This window comes from Misgurnus anguillicaudatus, chromosome 25 (genome assembly GCF_027580225.2).
Source record: "Misgurnus anguillicaudatus chromosome 25, ASM2758022v2, whole genome shotgun sequence".
NCBI classification, from domain to species: Eukaryota; Metazoa; Chordata; class Actinopteri; order Cypriniformes; family Cobitidae; genus Misgurnus; species Misgurnus anguillicaudatus.
Genome location: NC_073361.2, coordinates 15,572,505 through 15,598,799, shown reverse-complemented (window position 1 = coordinate 15,598,799; position 26,295 = coordinate 15,572,505). Strand labels below are relative to the sequence as shown.

The window sequence follows — 26,295 nt, the reverse complement described above, 5'->3', positions numbered from 1 at the left end:
TAAATTAATCACAAATTACTCTTATACTTCTGAAAATTAACAGAAAACATTATTCCTACCATGTGAGGGAAACTAGAAATAATACTCGGTTTTTTATCTCTTGATCTATTTTTTATTTGTCTCGCTCTTTCTTTCTCTCTCTACAGGAAGTAGTTAACTGATATGAAGCAGGCTTGTCTGGCACAGAAACAATCTCAAATGGTCTTTAATGGGAAACAAATGGTTAAAACAAAAGTTATCAGCATTCTATAATGTAGTAGAGAATGATGTTATAACGGATAACTGGATGAATGGATGGATGGATACAGGTTTATTATTCCTAACAGAAACGTTTATTCCAAAAGAAAAAAAAGTCATTATTCACCTTCATTCCGTTCCAAACCATTATTATTTTTCTGTTTAACAAAAAAATTAGAAATTCCTACTCTGTGATTCTGTCGCAGTGCTTAACAACTGACTGGACCGAGTTATCAGTGCACGACTTAAATTTCATCTGTTCCTCACAAAGGGGTGTCTCATGAAATATAGCTCACATCTGGACTTTTATGATACTTTTCTAATGCTTTACTCTACAGTCATTGATATTGTGTATATGGAAAAAAGAACTAGTGTGTAGAATTTCTCTTTTGTGTTTCACAGATGTAAGGAAGTAATATAGGTTTGGAACAAAATGAGGGTTAAAAACATCCCAAGATGGCAGAATTTGAGTAATAATTGTACTTTTTTTTTAAATAATGGAAAAATTAAAGAGCTGTCATAACATTATACTGCCTGCGGTTATATCTGTGTACGCAAACCGCATCTGTTTGCTGTCTTCTTACCCTTTTACCTTCAAAACTAACACTCAAATGCACAGTCTGGGTATGGTGAAAGATAACCGTGTGCTTCAGCGCACCTGAATAGAGCAGGTGTCCTGCCTCTCCAGTACACAAACATCAGACAGGCAGATCTAAGACAGATTGTTTTGTTCTGTTATTTCACCCTATGAAGAGAGAAAGTGTGAGTCTGAGTGTTAATGTGTGTGTGTTTGTTACATTTGTATACAGTGTGTTTAACAGAACAACCATCACCATGTTTAGTCAGAAAGAGAGTCCACTAGTATTACAATGAAATTGAAATGTTTAATACAATAGGTCACACCTTCAAATCGACAGTCACTGCAAATTCTGTTCAATATCACTGTTTGTTTTTTTTTGCAGTCATCGCAGAGTCGCGCGATCCAACAGCGTAACTACTGCCGTTCAAGCTGATCTTGACCTTCTGGACGATATCGACCAAGAGCAGTTCGTGCAGACCCATCAGGGGTCCGGCGTCCGCCAGCCGTCTCGAGACGCAGCCACCTCCACGGTCAGCATCCAAGGCTCTGGGAACCACTACCACGCCTGTGCCCAAGATGACTACTCTGACGTGGGCTTTGACCCCTCCATTCTGCCACCGCCGGACCCCTGGATGGATGGAGCGACAGAGGAGGAATACGGAGGTGAAGTGACAGGGTCGGTTTGTCCGCAGGACGGACGCTGGTTTCTGAAGCTGCTGCAGGCGGAGGTGGAGAGGATGGAGGGTTGGTGCAGACAAATGGAGCAGGACGAACGTGACAACGAGTTACCGGAAGAGAGTGAGTAACTCTTAATGTAGTGTCCGCCCACATGGACTGCAACTTTGGCCTTCATTGGCAGGCTCAAGCGTGTTTGGAACAGCAATTTGTTTTACATTTTTTTAGACCCAGCAATTTTCAGATACGACACTAGTTGGACTAAACCTTTTTTTTTTAGTTAAAATGTAGTGGCATTTTTGCAAAACTATGTTTAAAGGAATATTTCAAAATTCTCTCATAATTTACTCTCACTCATGCAATCCAGCACTCTAGAAAAATGGTACAAGAAGGTACAAAAGTTGTCACTGTGTTAAAAAAGTAAACTTTTTTTACCTAAAAGGTCCATATTGGTACCTCAGAAGTCCACATTGGTACCTTAGAGGCACATTATGGTACCTTAAATGTACATATCTGTACCAAAATGGTACATATTCGGACCATTTAAAAGGCACTATATACCATTGACAAGTTTTTGTATCTTTTTTGGAAGAGTGTAGGTGTATGTGACTTTGATTCTACCGTTTCTAACACAAACAAATAATTTTCTATTAAAATGCTGTTATGTCTTTCTCTTAAAGGGACACTCCACTTTAAGATAATTATTTTTTCAAAAATATACTAATTTCCAGCCTCCACAGAGTACTTTTTTTACCATTTTGAAATCCATTCAGCTGATCTCCGGGTCTGGCGGTACCACTTTTAGCATAGCTTAGCATAATCCATTGAATCTGATTAGACAATGAGCATATCGCGCTCAAGCATTTCGATATTTTTTCCTATTTTAAACTTGACTCTTCTGTAGTTACAACATGTACTAAGTAGGACGGAAAATTGGGGGTTGGGATTTTCTAGGCAGATATGGTTGGGACTATACTCTCATTCCGGCGTAATAATCAAGGACTTTGCTGCTGTAACATGGCTGCAGGCGCAATGATATTACGCAGCACCTGAAAATAATCCCCTTCGTAACTTTCAATAGCAATGAAACTCTTTGGTTGTTTTTGAGCGCGATGCTAATGGTCTAATCAGATTCAATGGATTATGCTAAGCTATGCTAAAAGTTGTACCGCCAGACCCAGAGATCGGCCGAATGGATTCCAAAACGGCAAAAATCAAATGTTTAACTCCAGGGGAGCTGGAAAATGAGCATATTTCCAAAAAAAGTGGAGTGTCCCTTTAAGTATGGTGGCACGTAGATAAGATTGGATCTCATTGGTTCTTTTATCTTTGTATCTTATGACTGCCAAACAAGACATGCAAGAGCCAGTGACATTCAGTGTTATTGATGTGCTGCCATATGTGAACCTAAGGGGGTCGCACACCGGACACATCGAACACATTGTTTTCTATGAGTATACGCACACCTGTCCGCGGCGCCCAGCTACAACTCAGGAAGTTGTTCAAATCCCTGTCGCGCCACTCACATAGTTTAATAATAAATAATATCATATTTGGCCCAAATCATTAATGATTAACATTGGCTGCTAATGTATATTTTGCATTTTGAAGTAGACACTATCTGACTAAGCTAATGCGCACGTGCTTAATGCGACGCGGCATGGCGCGGCGCAGTGTTTCTCGCCCGGTGTACGACCCCCTTTAGTGTGTTGAAGTGTTTCTTTCCATTAATACGTAATGTATTGATTGCTATATACGATCAAAAAAAAATATTTCTCTTACAAACATATAATTTCGCTTTAGAGAACATTTATAAACTATGGATACACCAGTGGCGGCTCGTGACTGCTCATCCGAGGATGCGCTAATTCAAAATAAGTGTTCGGATTGTCACGTGTGTGGTTTCCTTTTCCAAAATATGTGTCCTGCTTGTCGAGAGATCCCTGTGTGCATCACGTGTTTTGTCAAAATAAGTGACTGCCTGTTGCAAACGCGTCAAAACAGTTTATGATGATGCTCACGTTCCCTAAATACACGCAAGACACTCCCTTAACAGTAAACTCTGATTACGCATGAGATTATGTGAGTATCTGGCAAACGCGAGCGTCTCTTTTTTCATAAACCCTTTAGACGCGTCTGCACCAGACACTTATTTTGGCATGACACGTGATGCACACACAATCTCTCAAAGCGCAGAACACATATTTTGAAATGACGAACCACACACATGACAAGCTACATACATGTTGTGACGAACTTCGCATCGTGCGCTTCAAAACAAGAAGTCACCAGCCGGCACTGAGATACACCGATACACCAAATACTTGGAATGACTTCTATCGATAGCTACTGATAGAAGGCACATTTTCACAAGATGTAATTTAAGTCTCAGGTGTGCCCAGCATGTATCTGGGAAGTTTCAGCTCAAATACCTCACAGATAATTTATTATAGCATGTCCAAAATGCCCCTATTTGGGTGGGAGCCAAAAAGCGAAATGCATGTACCTTTAAATGCAAATGAGCTACAGCTCCTCACTCCCTTACCAACAGACAGTAAGGTTAAAAATGTATCTGATTTCTGTGAATACAATCTGAGACAAGGGTATCTTAAAGGAATAGTCTACTCATTTTCAATATTAAAATATGTTATTACCTTAACTAAGAATTGTTGATACATCCCTCTATCATCTGTGTGCGTGCACGTAAGCGCTGGAGCGTGCTGCGGCACTTCGATAGCATTTAGCTTAGCCCCATTCATTCAATGGTACCATTTAGAGATAAAGTTAGAAGTGACCAAACACATCAACGTTTTTCCTATTTAAGACGAGTAGTTATACGAGCAAGTTTGGTGGTACAAAATAAAACGTAGCGCTTTTCTAAGCGGATTTAAAAGAGTAACTATATTTTATGGCGTAATAGCACTTTTGGGAGTACTTCAACTCGCCTGAAAAGTCGCTCCCCTTCTCACTCTCATAATGGGAGAGGGAGAGTGTTACTGCACCGAGTCGAAGTACTCCCAAAAGTGCTATTACGCCATAAAATATAGTTCCTCTTAGAAAAGCGCTACGTATTATATTGTACCACCAAACTTGCTCGTATAACTACTCGTCTTAAATAGGAAAAACGTTGATGTGTTTGGTCACTTCTTACTTTATCTCTAAATGGTACCATTGAATGAATGGGGCTAAGCTAAATGCTATCGAAGCATCGCAGCGCGCTCCAGCGCTTACGTGCACGCACACAGATGATAGAGGGATGTATCAACAGTTCTTAGTTAAGGTAATAACATATTTTAATATTGAAAATGAGTAGACTATTCCTTTAAGCGCTACAATGTGCTAACAAAGCTTTTGGGTAAAATTAATCAGTGGCCATAAGTGGGGCTTTATCAGTGTGATGTCACATTAACAAGAGAATCAAAACAGCACGTCTAATGAGACTGCTTTGGTTTGTTGTAATGTGGGTGTAGTCACACACTGTCAACACACATTTATGTCCAAACACCTTGTAAAAGTGGATTTTGCATAATATGGGTCCTTTAAACAAAAAACTTTAAAAAATTGCATCCCTAATATCAACCCACTTGATTCATTTGTGCTTTTAAGAGCTTTGCCATGCATGATAACATGACAGCATGTTAATATAAAATTATTTGTGTGTCTTCAACTGAAGAAAGTCATTTATATCTGAAATGGCATGAGAGTAAAATATGAGAAGTTTTTCATATTTAGGTCAACTATTCCTTTAAAGTGACACAGTCGAAAGTATTTACAGAATAATCAGCCGCACTGCACGAGGTCATTTCACAGTCTGGTTCCCTCCATCCGGCCCGCTTCTTTTTATTCACTTCCCGCCTTTTCCCAGTTGAAACACATAGACGCACACTCACAGCTCAGCGATCATCTTAAAGTCAGTCACAAAGCCTGCTTGTTCATCTATCTGCTGTCTGTGTCTCATACAGACCCGACATTTCCACCAATAGGGAGCCACCCTGTCTTTCTCTCTCTCTCTCTTGTCTGAGTATGGTTTTCCCCTGTTTCTATATTTGACATCTCTCTCACTCTCTCTCTCACTCTCTCGTCTCTGTCACCCTTCACTCTTTCCTGACTACAAAACAAAATATGCTAATCTGTGTCCTGTGTCAGCTCATTGTTTGCCATATGGTCTCTTGCTGCTGCATATGTTGAACAGATCAAGTTCATCTCATAGGCTCTGTGTGCACGGCTCTCGCTCACTGGCCAAAACTGGAGCCTTTGCATAGCAAACATTAGCTTCCTTTAGGAGAATTCAGTCCTGTGTGGTAATCTGATACGATGTTTACTTTCTTTCACTCGCAATAATCTGTTTTTTCGCATCACACTCTTGTTGTCTGTGTTTGTGTGTGATGTGTGATTTTCTTGGCTCATCGCCTTCGCAGTCGTGTTTATTTGGTGTGCACGGTAAACACTACTCCTGTTTCTCAAGTCTCTACATTTAGGTTCCCAAGGCTTAGATATTTACGACCTCCTCGTTGCTTCAAAGAGACAGCATTTAAACATTAACTGGATGTGTTAGCTGTAGCGATGCGGACACGCTCGGAAGACGCACACATTATTGCTTCGTTGCCGGGAGTTTCTTATGGTACTGTTTAAAGGAATAGTTCACCCATGATTTCATTACCTTCATGTCAGAACAAACTGTAAGCTGTTATTTTTCAGTACAATTGAATTTTTAATACAATCACGAATCAAAACAAGCGCCAATGAAAGTGTCATACATATGGATCCAAGTCAGACAATAACACTTAAATCAAATGTGGCACCTAAGGGACAAATTAAACATCACCAACGTCAAACGTCAGTGCTTGTCGAGTGTCTTATAACCAAACCCTCGCAGTGGGCACAGCTCAAGTACTTCAGTTTTAGTAAACTTCATTCTTCATTCTGTGTGTTTGTTTGTGTAGTCCTTGGCAAGATTCGGAGCGCGGTGGGCAGCGCTCAGCTGCTGATGTCACAAAAATTCCAGCAGTTCCGGGAGCTCTGCGAAGAAAACTTGGTAGGTTTACACCGGCCAATCAGAGCACGCCTGCACTTGAAAGCCCCGCCCCCTGAGTACCGCTAGTTCCACTGGTTCTGGCATAACATAATCCAAATCGTTACCAAATTCCATTATGTAAACTATTCCAGTAGAACAGATGGTTCACGTATAATCTTTTCTTCCTCTGACAGAATCCCAACGCCCACCCGCGGCCCGTGTCTCAGGATCTGGCAGGATTCTGGGATATGCTGCAGCTGTCTATTGAGAACATCAGTCTAAAGTTTGATGAGCTACACCAGCTGAAAGCCAATAACTGGAGAGTTTTGGATCCTCCTGAGAGAAAGGTACAAGCATTATATCACAAATCCAGATGTATTACTCACTCAAAACTGGCTGAAAATGAACACCGATATATCAATACAGCACATTAACAATGCATCGTGTAGTGATTTTGTTACTTTGGCATGCATTTGATGCTTTATTATCAGTTTATTATTTACAATTTTGGTTTTGAATTATTATTTTATAGCTTGGCCAACGCTATCTCATGGCAATTCATACATATTTGACAAGTTCGCTTGTTTTTATTAATTCGTACAAACAGATTTGTATACTTTTGTACGATTTGCCTTAAAGGGTTAGTTCACCCAAAAATGAAAATAATGGCATTAATGACTCACCTTCATGTCGTTCCAAACTCGTAAGACCTCCGTACATCTTCAGAAAACAGTTTAGGTTTTATATTTAGTTAGAGAGCTTGTTGACCCTTCATTGAAAACCTACGTACGGTATACTGTCCATGTACAGAAAGGTAATAAAAACATAATCAAAGTAGTCCATGTGACATCAGTGGGTCAGTTAGAATGTGTTGAAGCATCGAAAATACATTTTGGTCCAAAAATATAAAATATTACGACTTTATTTAGCACTATCTTCTCTTTTGCGTCTGCAGTGACGCGGCCGACGTGTTATCTGGTGCACCCCAGTTTTTTTGGTGCGCCCGAGCTTCGCTTACAATCCGTTAGATTGTAAACGCTGTAACGCTGTAAGTTTGAAAAAAAATACTTTGCAAACATGTCTGAGGATAACACGTCATCCGCATCACTGCAGTCTTGTGACTTCAGTCACGTGCACGCGGTTCACAACAGAACCAGAAAAGAACACAATGCTGAATAAAGCCGTATTTTTTGTTATTTTTGGACCAAAATGTATTTTCGATGCTTCTAACGGACCCACTGATGTCACATGGACTACTTTGATTATGTTTTTATTACCTTTCTGGACATGGACAGTATACTGTACGTAGGTTTTCAATGAAGGGTCAACAAGCTCTCGGACTAAATCTAAAACATCTTAAACTGTTTTCCGAAGATTAACGAAGATGAAAGATGAAAAATTTTCATTTTTGGGTGAACTATCCCTTTAACACATTGTGAGGTTGAGAAGAGATTTCGTTATTTGTTATGATTATCGTACGTTTTGCACAATTAACTTGTGAAATTAACATGATCTCATGGCAAGTCGTGTTATGGTCACGAAAGTGTTTATTCATTTGTTCGTGTCCATGGCACGAAATTCAGATTTTTTTCGTGCCTTGAGAACGAATGTCTTTTTCGTGTCAATCGCACAAATTTCTATAAATAGTTTTTCGTGTCCGCAGCACGACTTTATTTTTCATGTCATTTTATGTATGCTTTCTAATTTTTTCCCTATTTTTAAATCATTGTCGATTGGGGTTGGGGATAGATTTGAGGTTTGGGTCAGGATGTACTTTTATGTATTGTTTTTTTTATGCTTTTAAAAATATTATCGCCTGGGATGGAATTGAAGTTTGGGTTAGGATGTCTAAAAATGTAACAGAAAGTGATTCTAACCCCAACCCCAAGCGACAATGGTAAGAAAATTTGAGAAAACAATACATAAAATAAAACGAAAAAGAAAGTTTTTCAAAAAAAAAAAACATTTATGGGGGTTTGTGTGACTGACACGAAGGAGACAAAAAGTCTGAGTTTCGCGACATCGACATGAAAATTTTTCGTGACCATAACATGACTTTCCGTGAGATCACCCTACTGAAAAATCCAGCTAAGACCATCATAAGCTGATAGCTGGTTTAAGGTGGTTTACGCTGGTCCTCCCAGCCTGACAAAGCTGGTCCAGCTAAACCAGCTTAAAAAGTGACCAAAACACAGCTAAAACAGCTTGCTACACCAGCAAAACCAGCTTTTTACACCAGCAAAACCAGCTAAAACCAAGCTGGAGACCAGCTAAAACCATCTCACCAAATTATGCTGGTCTAAGCTGGATTTTTCAGTAGAACAGTCTATGTGAAATAAGTACGACTTCTCATGAGATCAGGCTGGCTTGGCCCATGCATGTTGCACGATCTGATTTCATTTGCCCCGATCTCATTATTTAATGTGTTTTGTTGTTGACAGTGATCTGTGGTTTAAAGCGATGCTCCCAAATTGCACGCTGCATGCTGTTCGCTTTGCTCCCAACGGTCCCGTTTACCTCACGGCTGTCGGGTCTGACAAAACATGTGGCCTCTGTTATTGCCCAGCGACCCTTGACGCATAACCCAATGTGTAGGGCTGACGCCCGACACTTAAAAGCAATTACGGTCAATGACCCTGGTTTGTTGTTGTTGTCCAGGAGAAGCGCGTACCCCCGCCGGTACCCAAGAAGCCGGGCAAGCGTCCTGCACTGCTAGTGCGAGACAGATCCCTGGAGGGCTCCCAGCGTCTGGAGGCACGCAAACGGCTTCTAGCGGCTAAACGCGCCGCTGCCTCTCAACGTCAGAGCTCGGCTACAGAATGCGCAGATAGCATTGAGATCTACATCCCAGAAGCCCAGACAAGATTATAAACACACACACACACAATAAAGAGGTGCTTTCAAACCTAAATAGACACCAACACACACATACACAGTCGACTACAATACTAAAGTACTGAATGACAAAGACTAAGGCAGGGTAGCTGTAATATAATCACTCCTCTTTTCTAGTGTAAAAGAGAGTTACTTCACTGTGTATGTATTAAGGATTCTCGTCTCCCTTTTAAACTCCCAAAGACTTTAATATTTCTATTCGACACTCTTATTATATTAAAATAATAATATATACAACATACTGTGTCTGCTATTATTACCACCCACACCAAGTATTTCTTAAGTTATTTGTCATTAATTTTTTGATGGAGCCATAAGTTTGGTGTTCTCAGAAAGGGCACCAATCACTTCTGGAGATTTATACAGTTATGTAGCTGTGATTGTTGTGTGTTTGTGTGTCAAGTTTATGTGTTACTCTCTCACGTGTCACCCTGCACCTCTGAGACTGGGCGAGGTTGTAGTGTTCTCTGTATCATGGGATATAATAGCGAAACCACATCTTCTCTCCTTTCTTCGTATAATTTTCAACCTCCCACTAAATCACCTCCTGTTCTTTTAAATCGTCCTGTATTTGTCTTCATGATTTCCTTTACTCACGTTCTCATTTCTGATCCAGTCTATTTTAGTACTACTCACCTGTTTGACTGATGTCTGTCATTTGTGACACATGCAGCACTTTTAAATCCTCCCCTGATTCGACACATTCACATCACGACTGTGATGCTGTCGGATCATGACACTTTTCACAGCTCTGATTCATAAATTATCAACGTGTCACGTTGTGAATCATCACGTACCGGTGCTCAAGGATTCAATACAGCTTCTGGCAAATGAAATGAAATGAAAATGCTTTATGCAAATGAACAGTGATGTAATGCAGCAAGTGAAGACAGTGGAGCTTGTGATGTCATTTTTTTACACTTTTAAAAATAAAGGTGCTTCACGATGTCATCGTAGAACCATTTTTGGCTAATTGTTATATAAAGAAACTTTAAAGGGGACATTTCACAAGACTTTTTTAAGATGTCAAATAAACATTTGGTGTCCCCAGATGAATGTGAAGTTTTAGCTCAAAATACCATGATATAGATAATTTATTATAGCATGTTATACCACGGGTCTGTTGAATGCTGCATTCTGATTGGCTGAGAAATGTTCTATGGGTGTTGATTATTTTTCTGTAAACCGCACACCTAACTTTTCAAATGTCTTAAAAATAGGCACCAGAGCAATGTTTGTGGTAACCGTGGTATAAGCGGAATAATTGACTCCGGTCCTTTGAATTATTTGAAAATAATGCACACCTGCGGTGTAACGGCACTCCGCTTTGCGTCGTGCCGCATTACCACCTTGGTGTGCAATATTTTCTTATAATTCAATGGCCCGTCGTCAATTATTCCTTACTTAAAATTGCCACTTTGTAGGTGTGAGCAAAAATGTGCCGTTTTTGGGTGTGTCCTTTTAAATGTAAATGAACTGATCTCTGCACTAAATGGCAGTGACGTGGTTGGATAGTACAGATTAAGGGGTGGTATTATCCCCTTCTGACATCACAAGGGGAGCCAAATTTGAATGACCTACTTTTGCACATGCTTGCAGAGAATTGTTTACCAAAAGTAAGTTACTGGGTTGTTATTTTTCACAGTTTCTAGGTTTATAGAAGCACTGGGGACCCAAATATAGCACTTAAACATAAAAAAGTCAGATTTTCATGATATGTCCCCTTAAACATCTGAAGAACCTTTCTGTGTCAAAAAAGATCATAAAGAGGTATGAAAGAAATGGTTCTTCTAAGAACCTGTGTCTGAAAGGTTCTTTAAGGGGATAGTTCACCCAGGGGTGAGGGTTCTGTCATCATTTACTGACTCTCATGTTGTTACAAACCCGGAAAATTTCTTTGTTCTGATGAACGCCGGGGAGGAGGTTTTGAGAAATGTTTGTAACCAAACCGTTCATGCACCCCATTCACTTCCATAGTAGGAAAAAATAATACTATGTAAGTAAATGGGGTTCACCAATGCTTTGGTTACAACAGGGGTCCCACGGGTCCTTGAAATCCTTGAAGGTTTGTGAATCTGGGGGGGAAATTCAATCTATTGAATCTATTTAAATATCCATATTATTCCCTGTGTAGTGTAGGATAAATCATAAAAATTCTAGACTTTTTAATCACACGTGCTAAACTGTTTACTGCTTTAAGTGCTTATATCTTCTGTATGCGAATGTTGATCATACCAAAATGCTTTTTTGCATAGTTGTGTTTGACACATGAAAACGTCTCTGGTTACGTATGTACTGTTGGTCCCTGAGAAAGGAACGAGACGCTGCGTCTCCCTTGCCATACTTCTTGCGTCCCTGCCGTCTTTGGCAATATTTCAGATAGAGATATACTTCCTGGCTCCCGCATCACCCTGTCATTGTCGTTAAGGCCTCACCATTGGTTGAATTTGGTATACACATTCAGACGCACTTACCATTGGAGGCGTCCCCAAAGTGTCACAGCAGTGCAAGTTCCCTCGAAAGGGAACTGTAACAATGTATCTTTGAAGCTCACGCAATGTAACCTTGCTCTCACTTAAAAGAGTCCCCACATTTACTCCTTCAATTTAAGGGTATTGGACCTGGAAAGTCCTTGAAAGGTCCCTGAAGTTAACTAAGGTGTGTGAACCCTGTTACAAACATTTCTTGAAATATCTTCCTTTGTGTCATCAGAACAAAGAAATGTAGGTTTGTAACAATATGAGGGCGACTGGATGATGGCAGGATTTTCATTTTTGGGTGAACTATCCCTTTAAAGGACCAAAAATGGTAACCTATTAAGCACCTTTATTATTAAGAGTGTATGATCACATATATGTGTCTTGCATAATATGTAGTATGCAAAACTATGTGCGAAACCTTAGTATGCAAAAATAGTATGGGAGAATACCCAACTCAGAGTTCTTAGTATGCATCATGGACACTATTATATCCCATGTTTTAGGAGCCGCCAAATTCAAAAACATCCTTGTCGCTCAAGTATGTGTGTGTTCATTTCCACATTTAAGTGCATGTAACCAAGTGCTTCCTAATATTTCTCTCTTTATTTTAACAGAAATGTAGCATATATAAATATTTTATTTATTTATACTAAAACGTACATAACCATAGCATCCCTGTGGAGACGGTGCAGGTTGACACATGTATGAAAGCAGAGCACATGCCATCAGTTTTATAATTTTTTTGTTTATGGATCCCTATTGATAATTTATTGTTCAATTTCTGTGTCACCCTTTCATGCTGCTCTCACGTAACCAACGCTGCATCATTGTTGCACTCCAGTAGTCAGCAGCACTAAGTTCCTCAATACTTGGTGTAGTCCAAACCTAACTGCGCTGTCTTTGTCGATAACTGATATGTATTTGCACTTGTTAAATATGTTAAATAAACAAATCTATTTCTCTCTGTTTTTCCAGGATATATAAGATGTTTCACTGTGGATAGACACACGACTATATAATATATTATTACCCAGCAGCCAATGTGCAGCCGCTCTCTATTTTCATATACAGTTGAGTTTCATTGGCTTTAGTTTAATCCTCGTAGGGATTTATATTATTAACCAAACTCGCACTAGAGAGCCCTTACTGTGGTTAATGTTTGTTTTTATATATTGTTGATGTTTAAACGCTCAGCCTTAATTTATGAAGATACGATAGTCATGCACAACGTAGCCTCAGGGGAGACTATATAACGTGTGTATGAAAGTGTATGTGTGTTTATGTGTGTTTGTGTATATCTAAAAATTTTACCTTAGAAATCAAAGCATTCGACTATCTTTGCGTATTGATATTTCTTTTTATTAAATCAAATGTTTCAGTATTTACAAGACATTTACATCAAAATAACTGCCTTGGATTTATTTACAGTTCCATTAAAAAGTGACACTTAAACATTTTTGATAGTAACAATATCTAGATTAATGTGGACAATCGGTGACAAACAATATTGTCCATATTTTTGTATAAATCACACTAAGATACACATCTGATCTGTTGAAATACTATGTGCTTAAAATGATTTGATTTATTTATTTATTTTCCCCCTCGATCCTTATAAGTATTAACAGATTTATTAGACATTACAGAGATATTTTATGACTACTTTTTGCTAAGAAAGATCACAAATCATTTCCTTGATTGTTGTCAATCACTGAAATAATGACATTTGTTTTGTATTTGGCAACATAATCACATCTGACTAGGGTTTTATCTCCCAAAAAATCTGATTAAGTGAATCAGATTATTGCCAAACTATGAACCGAGCACCCAGCCACAGATTTAATGTGTAATGAAGGCATATAACTGTGTGTAAATACATGAATGTTCTTCATTGTAAATGTAACCTATACATCTAATGATATATTACTACTTACATTTTGTATTTATTGTAACAACACTGTTGATGTTATGGCACGTGTATGAAATTTTGATCATTAAAATGACACTCGGATCAACAGGGTGATTCTTATTTATTTTATTTTATTTAAAATTTACATGGGTGATTCTCACGAAAACTTGGTTTTAAAAATGTCAAGCATGAAAATGTAAAAATTGCTTAATTTACTTTTTTTCCCACCAGACATTGAAAAACAAAGTCTGGAGTAAATGGGAACATTAATTTAAAAACTTTTACTTATCATTTAACACTTTTTGTAACATAATTTAAAAAGTCCTAAAACATCTCATTACCGCAACAGTCAGAAAACATCAACACTGATATATTTTCAAAATGACATGACAAACCTGAAAGAACATAATTTGGAGATTCTGCACATGCATTTAAAATCAAAGTATTATGCTTCTATTAATTAAATTAACATTTAATAAGCATCTGTTGCGGTAATGGTAATCTAAATATCATGTAAGCATTCTGACAAGACAATATTTCAAATTAACTGTAAAAAAATGATCTTACCTGGTAGCCATCTTGAAGTAACTGGTCCATGTGCTTGGTCACTCAAAATCAAACTTTATTAAAATTCTGTATGTGTGCTTAAACTGTTCTCAAAAAGTGTTGCGGAGGATGAGAACATCAGGCATGGACACATCATTTTCCTAATTTTTCTTCATTATTATTATACATGAATATTCAGTAAATATTTTTTCTGTCATCTAAAGTAGTCTAGCAAAACATCCATTTATTTTTTTTCTTAATATTTTTGTGTTAATTTGATTAAATTACAACATAACGCATGTTCAAACACAGCCGGACACATTGCGGTAATGAGAATTTCAGCAGAAAATGACATAAAATTTACAATTATAAATTCTTATGTTGAAATTACACATTGTGCAAGGTAGAACACAGTATTGTGTTAATTCTGATGCTTTTTAATGTTACTATATTACACATTTTAAAGCAAAAATCATTAGTGCCGTGGTGTTTCAATGGTTTCGTGAGAATCACCCACATACACTGTAAAAAATACTTTGCTGCCTTAAATTTTTTTGTTAAATCAACTCGGATTTACAAGTCATGTCAACAAAGATGAGTTGTCACAACTTATAAAATATAATTGAGAAAAGTCAACTTAATTTTATAAGTTATAACAACTCATCTCCAGTCAAGATAAATAATAGAAAGTTGAAATGACTTGTAAATCCGAGTTGATTCAACAAAAAATTTTAAGGCAGCAAAGTATTTTTTACAGTGTATCTTTGAGTCTATAAAATGAATTAACATGACTTTATGTTTAAGTCTGCATGTGTAGTTTCAGATGTATGGCCTTAGGTAACCCTACAGGAGCAAATCCCTCTTTTGACTCATTAGTAGACACCTTCAGGCTATTTCTAAAGAGGAACCCAGAATACAGATGAATTCTATTCAAATCCGTGCCTGAAAGGTCTTTATATACCCATTTAAAATAGGTGTTCGTTTGATTAAGAGCTCAGATCTGCTAATAAGTATGATCACTTGTTGCCAACTAGACGGGTGACCCTTTTGAATGTTGTTTATTTGAATCTTGGTTAAAGGAAAGAACAGCTGTCTGACCGAGTGTGAATTAGATATCCAGGACAGACGTGTCACGGCTAATCCGCCTTTATTGTCTGCGCTCGGATACACAGACACGCACGCTCTCGCAGACGCCATTGGCAAGCTATGGTTGACGTCTGGTTTTAGCTACTGCTAATTAAATGCAGGATTATGCTAATTGGCGTTCTTGTGAAGCTTACACACAGAAGAATGTCAGTATGATTTAGTGATAGCCTGTAGGAACACGACTTTCATGTCAGAGATGTCGAGGTAGGCCAGTGGTAGGATGGGATAAATCACATCTTCAAGATGTACCTGATCTGGAGGGCTTCCGCTCTATAAAACCACCTTCATCTATCTGGCCTAACAAGCGCTGGTGGAAATATGCAACATCTGAAGGTGAATCTATCCCTTGATCTTTTGTTTTGAACTTTCAATCCCAGAACCTTGCCAGTTTGGGAAAAGTTTAAACAAAAGTAGCTCACAAAAGTTGTGGGTTCATATCCCAGGGAAGACAGTGATAAAACATACACCTTGTTGCACTGTGTCACTTTTGATACATGTAAAAATGTCACTAAAGCTTATTGGGACTTCATGTATATAGTTTTTACATTTACAGTCAGATATATAGGAAGTCTATACTGCTTGGTTAACCTTTCAGTAAACACATACAGGGCTTAGATTAAGCCAGCAGTAAGTCTTAGTTAAATTAAGACATTTAAGTAGCTTTAATAAATTTACCAGAAAAAACATTACTAGTGTATATTTTGAAACAAAACGGCACAGATATACACTTTTAAAGTGGATCAAGACCTTTCATATAAGTTCTTGTCTAAGGACAATTTTGAGCAACTTTTTTTTAAATACAAATGTTGATTTGTAGTATATTTTAAGATATCTCATTGCAAGTTATTTTGAGTTACCCTACTGAAAAATCCAGCATAAGCTGGTAGCTGGTTTTAGCTGGTTTAAGGTGGCATTAGCTGGTCTAAGCTGGTCCTCCCAGCCTGACAAAGCTGGTCTTTCAGCTTAAAAAGTGACCTAAACACAGACTAGCTTGCTACACCAGCATTATCAGCTAAAACCAAGCTGGGAGACCACAGGGTTCCCACACCTTAGTTAACTTCAAATTCAATGACCTTTCAAGGACTTTCCAGGTCCAATACACTCAAATTCAAGGACTAAATGTGGGGACACATTTCAAGTGAGAGGAAGATTACATCATGCTACCTTTTAAGATACATTGTTACAGTTAATTTCGAGGGAACTAGCGCTGCGTCACTGCGGTGACACTTTGGGGACACCTTCAGGGGTAAGTGTGTCTGAATGTGTATATCAAATTCAACCAATGGTGAGGCTTAAAGACAGGGTGACGCGGGAGCCAGGAAGTATATCGCTATCTGAAATATTGCCAAAGACGGCATTACCGGGACGCAGGAAGTATGGCAAGGGAGACGCAGCGTCTCGTTCCCTTCTCAAGGAACAAGAGTTACATACGTAATCAAAGCTGTTTTCATGCAAACACAACTATGCAAAAAGCATTTTGGTATGAATCAACATTCGCATACAGAAGATATAAGCATTTAAAGCAAACAGTTTAGCACGTATGCTTAAAAAGTCTAGAATTTTTATGATATTATCCTACACTACACAGGGAATAATATGGATTTTTTTCAGAAAACTTCTTGCATAAAATAGATTCAAGTACTTTCAATGGCCTGTGTCTATGCATGTACATTTTCAAAAACTTCCCAGGGCCTTAGATTTTCCCCAGATTCACAAACTTTCAAGTATTTCAAGGACACGTAGGAACCCTGGAGACCAGCTAAATCCAGCTCACCAGCTTATGCTGGATCTTTCAGTAGGGTAGGACAGCGCAAACATGCATTTTAGGCTTGGACTAGACTTGTGCCCTGTCTGCATAACCGGGCATTTATTTTTAAGAATACGTCTCAATGTCAAAATGAATTAAGGAGATGCAAGCAGCATTTTCGTAGAAAACAAAACTTTATTTAAACACCGTGTGACCCCTATTTGCCACATACATTGCACAGTAAGGAGGAGAAGTCACATATCATTGGGCATCATGTCACATTGGCTACTGTAAATGCACTGTTCTAAGGTCCCAAAACCTATAAATCAATATTTTTGGTGAGATAAAACCATTCTTTCCTTTAATCCTCTTAAAGTGGTCTCAACTTGGTAAACCAAAAGAAAATCAAAATAAAAAACTAATACAATTCATGTAGTGTTCATCTTTCAGCTTGTTTGTGTGTGTGTGTGTGTATGTCTGTGGGTGTATAAGGGTGGAGCGGGGAGCATGTGGGCACATTCACTGGCCGTTTCTACACTGAGTATTCGGAGGAAATCTCAGACTATAGTTCTGCTACATCTGAATATCCCTCGAGATAAATGAAAAGAAAAAAATACTAAAGACAGCATTTGAAACTTTACAACAAAATAATACAAAAACTGAACGTCTATGAGACACAGAACGACCCGGTGCAGTAGTGATTAAAGTCTGTCAGAGAAAGCTAGAGTTGATACTGAGATGACCTGCCATTTTGTGCAAAAAAACTGAGGCAGAATGAACAATGTCAGATGCGTTTTTAAAAAATGAGGCAGAATAAACGATCACAGAGCCGAATCTCTGAAAAAACAGAAAGAAAGACTCGTGAGGAATGAAACGAGGAGAAGCGCTTGTCTTCTCCAAACAAGGAAAGACAGGAAGTCGTTGTACTGTATTTGGTTTTGGTCCCCTGTGTACAAAACAAACGATACATATTTATTTACATATAAATGGAATACAAAAAAAGAACTGACTGCCAAGGCACCTTGAAATGCTTTACATAAAGGAATCCTCATCAATTTGATTTACATTTACCAAAAATAGAAATGATCAGGTCATGCTTGTTTGCTTTCGGTTGCTCAGTCAAGTTTTTTAACTCCGTTTGGAGTTCGGGGGCTTGGGATCGGGGAGCAAGAAACAAACGTCGATGAAGCGGCTTCATCCATCCGTCTTCAGGCGAGGAGCTGTTTCGCCTGCAGCTCCATTTCTGCGGCCCTCTTCAATGCCACATCGACCAGCAGCTGAAAGCCACTGAAGTCCTGTGTGAGGTCGGGTGGGGTGGGTGGAGGAGTGTTAAACAGGCCGCTTTGAGGACTGATGTTACCCTCTCCGCTCACCCCGATGCCCCCTCGACACCCGAAAAGGCCGACCACATCTGTGATCGGAAGCTCTGTGGCTCCCTCGACCCCCAAACCGGGCACTCGCCCGCCTTGGGCCGTCGAGCCGATACCTTGCGTGGCTGTGATGGTGGTGTGGCAGATAACGGAGGGTCTGGGTAAGACAGGTCCAGGTGAGGGGGGCGTTTTGGGAGACAGGGCCTTTTTAGGGTAAGCGGTGGAGATGGGTGTGTTGCTGGCCGAGTGCGGGGAACCGGGTTCGTAACCGCTGCGGTCTTCTCCGTTGGCAAGCAGGCCGTGTTTGGGGGACTGGGAGCTGTCGCTCAGCATTTCACCGCCTTTGCTGCCCCGTCGAGAGATGGTGAACTGGTTGGGGTCTTTGCCGTCTTTCCGGAGCATCTCGGGAAGGAGTCGCCGCCGAGCGTTTATGAACCAGTTACACACCTGTGGAGAGAGGAGCACATTAGGATACATCGAAATGATACTTTGCATCAATTAAATAAATTATATATTATGTGTTTTTTAAAATGTAACACAAGCTGCAGTATTAATTGTAATAAGATCCTTGTCACTGCTTTAAAAAAATGTTTTTATCATTTTCCTTCAACAATTAAATTTGTGTGTATGTTTTATAAATTATATATATCAAAATAATAGTTTAACAATATTTTTTTATTCATTTTATTAATAACAATGTTTTTTCAAGCAATAACTTCAACCAAAAAAAATTGTTGTGTTTTATATAAATTATATAATATTATATATATAATTTATATAAAACACACCAATTTTTTTTGGTTGAAGTTATTGCTTGAAAAAACATTGTTATTATATATATATATATTATATATATATATATATATATATATATATATATATATATATGTGTATATGCAAGTGTCAATAATTTATTGCTAAAATAAACATTGTTATTATTAAAATTATTTAAAAAAAATGGTTAAACTATTGTTTTTAAAATGTGTTTTATATATATATATATATATATATATATATATATATTTTGACGGTTTCATCGGACACACGTGATACACGTCTGGATCCGAACTTTACTTCCGGTTTTGTTTTTTTATTGGTCTGACTACTTGCTAAACTGATCTCTTGAACAAATTCCTCATCGAAAATAACAAATGTTTTGGTTTCTCAGGTAATCTATGTGTTGTTTTTTTTGCTTGTTATATAAATAAACTACGTTTAAAGTACTTTGTTGTTATTTATTATTAGCGGAGTTTACCAGAAGTTACCTGCGGACCGCGACAGCGGCTTGTTTATGTTGTTACTGCTGAAACCATATATATAAATTTATATATATATAAAATTTTAAAAAATAATAGTTTAAAAATTTTTTAAAAATAATTTTAATAATAACAATGTTTATTTTAGCAATAAATTACTGACACTTTCATTCTGCAATTCATTTTTAACCGTATGCGCTTATAAATAACTTGTTTACGCCTCTTCAGTGATTGCATGATAATCTGTGGTTTAAATGGCAATTCATAACACTGAGTTGACATGTGACGGTTCCCTGACATCTATTTTAGTTTTTCCTCTTTTGAAAAAAAAAAGGCTGAGCTTGCAGTTAAAATCAAACCAGGAAGCTCTCGGTGGTACGCATTTCTCTCAATCACCTAAGTAACAGTTCACCTTTATATCCCAGAGATTGCTCTTTTTTGGTGGGCCTAAGGGCTTTAGCCTTAATCATGCTAATAGCTTTGTATCATTCATGGCTCTGGTGAGTCTTACCTGAGGCGGTGTGAGATCTACTCTAATGCAAATACAGCATTTTCGGCTATAGAAAACGCGTGCGAATACTTCAGTGTGTATCTTTATCTCGCTTTAAATAAAGACCAATTATTGCCTTGTGCTAATGGCCGACTATTAACACCTCACGTCTATATCAACAACTGAATTATTCAGCCTTTTCAGTCAATGCAGATGTCACACCGCAGGCAATCATTTACATTTAAAATTAAATGAAAACAAAAATCACATCTATTTAGACAAACGTTTACAGTACTAGCGGACATCATATGCATATCATATATAGACAACCTTTAAACATATTTCAAGTTTTTCCGACTCTTCATACTTTTCAACTCTTCAAGCAAAGTATACTTGTTACAATATTAAGCAAAGTTGTTTATCTATTCTAATGTTGACCTATTTTCCCCACTCACACGTGTGTTACATTATGCCACGCTGAAATAAATAACCTGAAGTTCTTTCTCTCTATCTATAAAAGGGGAGCGCTTTCAAGTTGCAATCCTCAGTATGGTAATGCAGCTGTATTGTCTTCCTGTAAGTCTCTTCAGAAAAGAAGCCACTATAGCTCTCTGGGTAATGGGCCGGTATTGTGTATCCAACGGTCAGCCTGAGCCTGGTAGTCTTCACTATGTTAATGTGTGTGTGCATTGTGTCTCCCTATTGTTAGTGAGACAGCTGGCTGAGCACAGGGGAAATTCCTAGCCCAGTGTCTGAGCAAGTCTCTCTCTCTTTCTCTCTCTCTCCTCTCTATATGGCCACATCTCCGATGACTCAAAACAGTTATTCACTCATCTGTCTACAGGAATTTTCTCCATTGACTGCACTCACAGGAAGTGTTGTTTATATGACGCTAAAGCTCAGCAGGACCAGAATGTCTGATCTCAAACGCAGTCGCGCTAGCAAAAACAGCTGACTCTCATATTCTGACACCTAGTTATGACATTGAACTTTTCTGTTTCCTTTACACATCACTTGAAGCAGAAAGCGATACCGATGACAGCTAACTGCTCTCCCGTGAAGCACGTAAATAGATTACTGATCAACAAAGCAGAAAACTGAAAAATTCCCCCTCTCGTTCTTGACGGAAACCAGTCGTGAGAAACTTTAAGCCTGAATAAAGAAACAGCCTTCGGTTGATCAAAATAGCAGCTGCTATCTTTTTAATCCAAATGACTGCATACCATGTGGTTCATCTCCCGTCTTTTGTGCTTTTGCCAAGTACTAGACTACATAGACGTATGCTGTAAACTTTCAGTACCTGTAGTGTAGAGAGATGGGTTTGCTTGGAAAGCAGGGCTTTCTCTTGTTCTGATGGATAGGCGTTGTAGCGATGTTGGTAGAGCCAGTCGCGAAGTATCTGTACTGACTCTTTGGGCAGGTTTCCTCTCCTCTTTCTTTTCCCTGACACACCTCCGTTTGAAGAGAGGTCCAGAGGCACATCCAAACTGTCCTCATCTTCTGTCTCACTGCCAGACATCGCCAACAAACCTGTTGTCAGAACAACACAAAGTTGATTCAAAATTGATTCAACCCAAAAGGCGTTTGCTTGCAGCATTATGTCCAAGACACTTTTTCTTTACTACTAAAGCAAATGGTGCCCACGACTGTCGCTGGGCACTATCCACTGCCATTGTATATATAAACAAAAGAGTAGCTTGGACACACGAGACAACTTATTTTTTCAAGTTTGTGTAAATTATGGTTAACTTTAGGAAATATGATATAGCCTATGAGGAATGTGTTTCAGGGAATGAGAAAAACAGGAATCACTGATCGGTGTGTGTCCACAAAGAGGACAAAAGACACCCAGTCAAACATCAACCCCCCCAACTCCTGCTGAGGACCCTACACCCCCCACACATTCACTCACAAACTGTCTCTCCCTCCAAAAAGCCAAATGCTACACAACAGTGCCTGTCTGCCTGTATGCATGCATGTATAAGCGTGTGTGTGTGTTGCAGCTGATGTGTCACGTCCCTGCTGTCAAGCAAAGCCATGTGATTCATGATTGGAGTGGAGGCGTCACAAAAGACTAAACTGTGTCAATGTTTCATCTTGCCCATCAGACTACAGTAAATACAGCATGTACATTTACATAAAGACCAGTTTTTAAGCAATTACGTTCAAGAACAGTAAGCTATTTTACATAGATGCAAATTAGAAAGAACTATAGTGGAGAATTTTATATTATTACTAATAGCCTATAACTAAAATGTAAACAACCCTAGTTTACATTTAACAGATGTTTGAATCTCATTTATAAACGTGAGAGCCAACAGTAAGTGTAACTTTAATTTGTTACTATTACGTATGACGTAAACAAAGATATACGTCATTATAAGTGTTAAAGAGGACGTTTACTTGAAGACCACCATGTAAGTGCAACAAAACTTTCCCCAACTTTTCCTTTGGTGTATGCGTGTGAACCACAAGGGACACTTCTCTTCGAGGTCTAAAAATGAAACGAGTGAAATCACATGCGCACCCCCTAATCGTGGTTGTGTGAGAAAATGATTGAACTTGTGAAAAGGAGTAATGAGGAGTAATTTCGCGTGGGCCTGTATGAGGAGGAGGAGGGGGATGGGAACCTGTTGCAAATCTCAAGACCGAACAAAAGAATGTCGGTTGTGGGACATTTCAAACTCTGTTTTTTCGACTTTTCCTTTTGTGAAAACGTATAAAATGGCGTCAGGTGATAAACGAAAGGTCGACAGTACATCCAACACGGTTAAAAGTTACGGTACGTGCAAATGATAAACTTAAAGAGAGGAAAATAGTTGGGGATCTATTGTGTGCAGTGAGAAACACGAGGTCGGACAGAATGTGAAAGCGTCGCCTCGAGGAAGCGGCGCGAAATACACAAAACGTCACAAAAGAAGGTCAGGATTTAATGTTACATTGTTGCACGTTTCATACTTAAGCAGAAGATTCGACCGATCGACATGTAAACTAAAACAACAAACACCATTTGAAGAGCACACTTGGAAAGTTCCCCTCACATTCCCAACAAAACTTCAGTCAGTGTTACGAGAAACTCGTAACGCCTCGACAGTTTTCCATGTCAAGAGGTGTTTAAACTACTAAACGAGGGCTGTTTACCATCTTACAACACTAACCCATAGACGCACACAATAAACTTAAACCGAAACGTCACATCTGGAGACGTTTAACTTAAAGTTATGGATGCCTATAATCGGGATTCATTCACTGAATCTCTAAAAAATAAAAAACAGACTAGATGTACTTTAGCGTGTTTGTACGCAAATCAATGTTTTGATAGTGTGAATTAAAAAGACGCGTCTTAAAAAGCATATCTCGTTGTGACAGCCCGCCAGCACATGGTGAGAAAAGGCTGTTTTGTCTGCAGCGGAAAACAATAGCAGGCAATGTCAGACATGGAGAAAACGCGTTTCTGTTTAAGCATAATCGATAAGTTTAATCTAATCGCCGATAAAATATAACACGTTTAAGCAGTACATAAGCCATATCCACATGATACGTACCCTTTTTGGTCTTCATGTCCGTCAGAAATCCCCTTTTCACGTTGGCAACAAGGAGGTCGTTTTTATGTCCAAAGCCTCGATTCGTCCTCGCTTTAATCACACAGATTGTATTATTCCAGGTCGTTACAAAGTATCGAGTGATGTATCGCGTTTGTCGAGGAATCTCCGCGGAGCGCGTTTTTCATTTGTCGGAGACGCAACACATTGTCGGGTACCTGGGACAGGCTGCGCGTCTCTCATTCACTGTGTGTGTTTGATGTGGAAACTGGGTGACAGCTATCTTTGACAGCTGCGTGACTCAACGCGGTTAGATCCTCCCCCTCCGAGGGCAAGAGGGAAAAATCTGACACCAGACATACAAAAAGAGACAATAAAAGGGATTTGGACAAACCGAGCCGAATTTTAAACTTGCGTATAGAACGGTGTAGAGTACTAGCGCGATGTTTTTGTGCCGACTTGTTTTGGACGCGGATGTAGTTCCTGCACGTTTCCCTTTAATGACTGCGGCAGGGAGACAGGAAGCTGGTTTATTGTGAATGTAGGTTAACGTTACCGAGAGAGGCAGACACATGGCAGGGATATATCTGGATTTGCTTTCATCAGCATACTTCAGTTAGGCGTACTCCAAAACAGTTATTCTTATTTTTAGCCTTCACGTTCGTTTTTTGGATGTTTGAGTGTTATTTGTGTTCATGTGGCAGACATTTTTGCTGCTGCGGGATGTTAGTGCAGTAACCTAAGATGTGTTATAAGGTGCAATGCGGCATTTATTTCAGGTGACAGATGTCCATGATGCTGGTATACGACATGAGCGCCACAGCTCCATTTGTAACCCGTGCGCGATGCTTCCTGTTGGCGCAGCGCTGCGTGATACGCAGTTGACCGTTGGGATTAGATGACGGGGCTTTGGTTGTAAACCAAGAATCGCTTGTTTCTTCAGCTGTCCTGGAGACGCGTCCCTAATTCAAATCACAGCAGTCTCTGAATCCCTAACGCCGATTATCTCTACTGCGTACGGAGCCCAATTCCAGTTCCAATTTGGCGCAACGAGGACAGTTTACAATTACGCATTTCTCCAAAGCGACCCACATTTCATATATTTTGTGTGTTCTTGTGACCGAATGACTTTTCCGTTACTCACGCATTTTTTTTACCAATTTAGTTTACAGTTCTGCATCAAATAGAGCATTGGATACACAGACTGGTCGTGCTTATGCACAGGTTATTATAAATGATGAAAAGTCAGACACAGACCTTTAAAAGCAAACGTGTACTACTTGTCAAAACACCGAGACACATGGTAGTAGTAAAAAGCTTAGAAATCTGGGTTTGGAATCGATGTAGGTCAGGTCGTTGACATTTCCATGTGCGTGCGTCATGCGTCTGTTTGGCTTTAATTCTAACTGTGCTATTGATGATAGCAGAGGTTTCTACTGCATACTCGTAAGCATCAGTTTATATCTACAACGAATTTATATTACAACAAAAATATGAACATTACACACTTCATCGTCCTTTATTAAGGTGCGTGATGAGGTAATGTCTTTAAATGGTTTGCTCTTGTATGGATGACGTCATGATTTACGATTTCTCATAAGCATCGATACAGCTCATTTGGGATTGTGTAAGACCTTCTTTATTATCGTAGTAAAATAGGTGTGTTGTTGTTGTGATGATGGAATAAACAGGATCCAATTGCGCCCACTTGCGTTAAAATGCGTAACGGCAAGCATGTTACTCTTCAAAAGTGTTAGATGAGCAGAGGCTGCCATCGTGTGGTGCAAGTCAACTGATGCCTAGATTTTGTTTGTTTTCAAGTGTTTTAAGTTAAATATTAAAATAAACAAATACGACGAATCAAATTACAATAGCCCAACAAAATAAAAGTTTTAAAGTAGTTCCGTTTTGTAAAAATAATTACTGTTATTTATCCCATTTGTTAACATCAATCGCTATGTATGAAATGAAAACAAAATAAAACAGGATGCAGAATAGCTACAGTATGAGGTTTCTACTATCAGTACACGAGACATTTTGACTTTTATTGAGACAAGCATAATATTGGAGATATCCACACGAGTTGGATTTATAGAGACAGATGTCAGCACAGTGAAACTGAGAAGGCACCTGACACTATCCCTGACACTGTGCCTGAAAGCTATTTAAAGGCCATGTGCCAAACTGACTGACTGATTTAACCATGACCTATTCTGTGACATCACTTCCCCTGGAATCATCATCATAGATAGATAGATAGCATAGCACTTAATAATATTGCCTGGCTGGTACATTTATGAAACATACAGTGACTTATAGAAATGAACAAACTCAAAACAGGTGTACTCTTATTGTGGAGTATGATGTCATTAGGGATAAGGTCAAGAGACAGAATAGTCAGTCTATGA

General features: G+C 38.8%; 2 protein-coding genes across 7 annotated transcripts in view; one reads left to right on the top strand and one right to left on the bottom strand.

The window, feature by feature from the left end:
• The window catches only part of dlgap1b (discs, large (Drosophila) homolog-associated protein 1b), a 128,667-nt gene extending 118,317 nt beyond the window's left edge, over positions 1-10,350 (top strand). For 5 of the 6 annotated variants that reach the window (XM_055181927.2, XM_055181926.2, XM_055181928.2 and 2 more), the window contains 4 exons: positions 1,200-1,615; positions 6,436-6,527; positions 6,701-6,853; positions 9,165-10,350. In XM_055181927.2, the coding sequence (XP_055037902.2) occupies positions 1,200-1,615; positions 6,436-6,527; positions 6,701-6,853; positions 9,165-9,377 (874 nt within the window). In that variant the 3' untranslated portion in view covers positions 9,378-10,350. The other variant, XM_055181929.2, reaches the window with a different exon arrangement.
• Positions 10,351-17,404: 7,054 nt separating this feature from the next.
• tgif1 (TGFB-induced factor homeobox 1) lies at positions 17,405-24,655 on the bottom strand. The gene is made up of 3 exons (XM_055181967.2): positions 23,891-24,655; positions 21,646-21,875; positions 17,405-19,046 (listed from the first exon to the last, which is right to left on the bottom strand). Exons 1-3 carry the CDS (start codon positions 23,904-23,906, stop codon positions 18,438-18,440), a joined length of 855 nt encoding a protein of 284 aa, XP_055037942.1. The 5' UTR covers positions 23,907-24,655; the 3' UTR covers positions 17,405-18,437.
• Positions 24,656-26,295: the final 1,640 nt, after the last annotated feature.

Bases quoted from the DNA above. Each gene is read 5' to 3' on its own strand.
- tgif1 (XM_055181967.2), bottom strand. The intron at 19,047-21,645 runs GTACTGAAAGTT...CTCTCTCCACAG, and splicing joins CCCATCTCTCTACACTACAG to GTGTGTAACTGGTTCATAAA.